Here is a 2,722-nt window from a genome sequence, read left to right on the forward strand (position 1 = left end):
AGCATCGGGGGAATTCCTCGGTTACCTTGTTATGTACTGCAGTATCGAAGCTAATCCAAAACAGATCGGTGCATTGATCGACATGGCTTCACCCAAAAATAAGCGGAAAGTACAGAGATTAACCGGGAGAGTCACAACACTTAACTGATTCATCTCGCGATCAACGGAAAAATGCTTACCTTCCTACGATATCCTACGAGGGAACAAAAAAATCGAGTGGTCAGAAGAGTGCGAAAACGCTTTTCAACAGCTGAAACACTACTTGGCCACTCCTCCGGTTCTCGCAAAACCTGTCGAAGGAGAACCCTTGTTCTTATATATCGCAGTATTGGCAACGGCTGTAAGCGGCGACCTGATCAGAGAGGAGCGCGGTGAATAAAAACCTATTTTCTACGTAAGCAAAACTTTGCTAGACGCTGAGTCACGGTATCCGCTAATGGAAAAATTAGCATACGCAGTCGTAACATCGACACAAAAGCTCCGACCGTATTTCCAGTCTCATACGATCGTCATCCTCACGACCTTCCCTCTGCGGACAATTTTGCATAGTCCAAGCAAGTCGGGAAGACTAGCCAAATGGGCAGTCGAGTTAAGTGAGTACGATATAGAATACCGACCAAGAACGAGTGCAAAATCCCAAGTACTCACAGAATTTTTGGTAGAGCTACCGACGGGAACCTTGACTAACAAGGAACCAAATTCAACATGGGTCCTTCACGTCGACGGATCGTCATCTAAGCAAGGATCGGGCATCGGAATTCGCATCACGTCACCGACCAGTGAAATCCTAGAACAATCATTTAGGCTAGAATTCCACGCGTCCAACAACGAGGCCGAGTACGAAGCGTTCATTGCAGGGCTACGATTAGCTCACATATTGAAGATACGCAACATCCACGCCTACTGTGATTCTCAGCTAGTCGCAAGTCAATATAGCAGAGAATACGCAACATCAACTCCTACGTATGTTGTGAAGAAGGCAATTTTGGGACATGTATGCACATCTGAAGTTCGAGGGCAGTACAAAAAACATGGAACATCTAGAGTGCTTGCAGCTCTTTTGCGCTCAAAATACGAAAGACTCCAATGTGTACCTCGTGCTATGGAACTGCCGGAAGTACTGCAAACTGAATTCAACTATACATGCATGTACTGGAAAGCTTGGAATGCTAAAGAACTAGCTATTGCGTCTGCCCAAGGAACAGAGGAGATGTCTTAAAAAATACTACCACAGTACTTTCACGTACTGAAGTACGCAAATCCTGGAACAATCACTGATATTAAAACCGAACTAGATAAAGAAGGGAAAACGAGGTTCAAGTATGCATTCATGTCACTGGAGGCTTGTATCGATGGGTGGAAGCATTTACGGAAAGTCCTTGTGGTGGACGGAACCCACATGTTTGGGAAATACAAAGGGGTTTTGCTTAGTGCTAGCGGGCAAGACGCAGACTGCCGCGCATTCCCTATTGCTTTCGCAGTAGGTGAGAGCGAGAACTCGGACTCTTGGAAGTGGTTCTTTGAAAGGTTGTCTACAATTGTAGAAGATAGTTGTGAATTAACAAAATGACAGATGCGCTGCAACATTTGTAGCTAAAGATAGATGGTATCCGCGTGCACACCATGGTATTTGTCTTGAACACCTTAAGCGTAACGTGGTAGAAAAGTACAAAGGACTGCAGCAGAAGGATATGGTCGCCAGCGCCGGAGAGGCATTCAAAGTTTCCGAGTTTGAAAAGCTCTATGAGCTTATACAGCTTACGGATTGGAGATGTTGGGATTATTTGGAAAAAATCGACCGCAAGTTATGGACACGTTCACATTTCGAAGGAAAGAGATATAACATGATGACTTCAAATATAGCTGAATCGTTGAATCATGCGCGGCTGCCAGGCCGTGATAGTCCTATAGTGGCACTGATGGAGTTTATTAGACGGATGTTGACTCGATGGTTTGAGAGCAGGCGCTGCAAGATCAGTAAAATGACTGGAATTGTTCCTAAATTAATCGAGCAAATACTGGTCGAACAGTTAGTGTTGTGTATTGGCCTTCTTGTTTTCCCCTGTTCCACGTGGGAATTTGAAATTACACACAAGGCAACTGGTTTTGGTTTTTCTGTTGATTTGGAAAAACGAACTTGCTTATGCATTAAATTCCAGATGTTTGGACTGCCATGCCGACACGCTATTGCCGCTGCTTCTTATCGAAACATGGAGTACAACTTTTTTGTTTCACAATACCATGTGAAAGATACTTGGTCTGAAACAGTTAAGGGTATTATACTACCGGTTCCAAATCCAGAGGATATCCATATTCCAGCAGATATTCTAAAGCTCCTGCTTTTTCTACCAATGACCAAAAGAACGAAGGAAGGCCATGTATTAAAAGGAAACTGTCAGCCGGAGAGGCTCCAGTAAAACATTCGTTTATAACTTACAAAAACAAATATTTATGGAAACACATTGTTCGCCTTCCATTTCTAACTACTTTCCGTTTATAGGAGGGGCCGAGGAAAAAGAGGAAGGCGAATAAGTGTTCCAAGTGTTTTAAAGAAGGTCACAAGAAGACTACATGCATGGAACCAGTGCCCTGATCTTAGTAACGAGGATCCCGTTTTTTGGAACTAGGAGGAACCTTTATTTTCATTTAGGATATCATTGTATTTTGGTGGTAGGACGAACCCATTATTTTGGTTATGATTGTATTTTGGAACTATGATTAA

The 2,722-nt window shown here is 43.4% G+C and overlaps 1 protein-coding gene across 1 annotated transcript; it reads left to right on the forward strand.

The window, feature by feature from the left end:
* Positions 1-1,330: 1,330 nt before the first annotated feature.
* On the forward strand, positions 1,331-2,417 carry LOC106363752. Its single transcript, XM_013803445.2, has 2 exons — positions 1,331-1,527; positions 1,574-2,417. Exons 1-2 carry the CDS (start codon positions 1,331-1,333, stop codon positions 2,415-2,417), a joined length of 1,041 nt encoding a protein of 346 aa, XP_013658899.2.
* Positions 2,418-2,722: the final 305 nt, after the last annotated feature.

This window comes from Brassica napus, chromosome C7 (genome assembly GCF_020379485.1).
Source record: "Brassica napus cultivar Da-Ae chromosome C7, Da-Ae, whole genome shotgun sequence".
NCBI classification, from domain to species: Eukaryota; Viridiplantae; Streptophyta; class Magnoliopsida; order Brassicales; family Brassicaceae; genus Brassica; species Brassica napus.

Excerpts from the sequence above, each read along its gene's own strand:
- LOC106363752 (XM_013803445.2), top strand. The coding sequence starts at position 1,331 with ATGTCACTGGAGGCTTGTATCGATGGGTGGAAGCATTTACGGAAAGTC. Across the intron at positions 1,528-1,573 it reads TGGAAGTGGTTCTTTGAAAG|ATGCGCTGCAACATTTGTAG; the intron begins GTTGTCTACAAT and ends ACAAAATGACAG.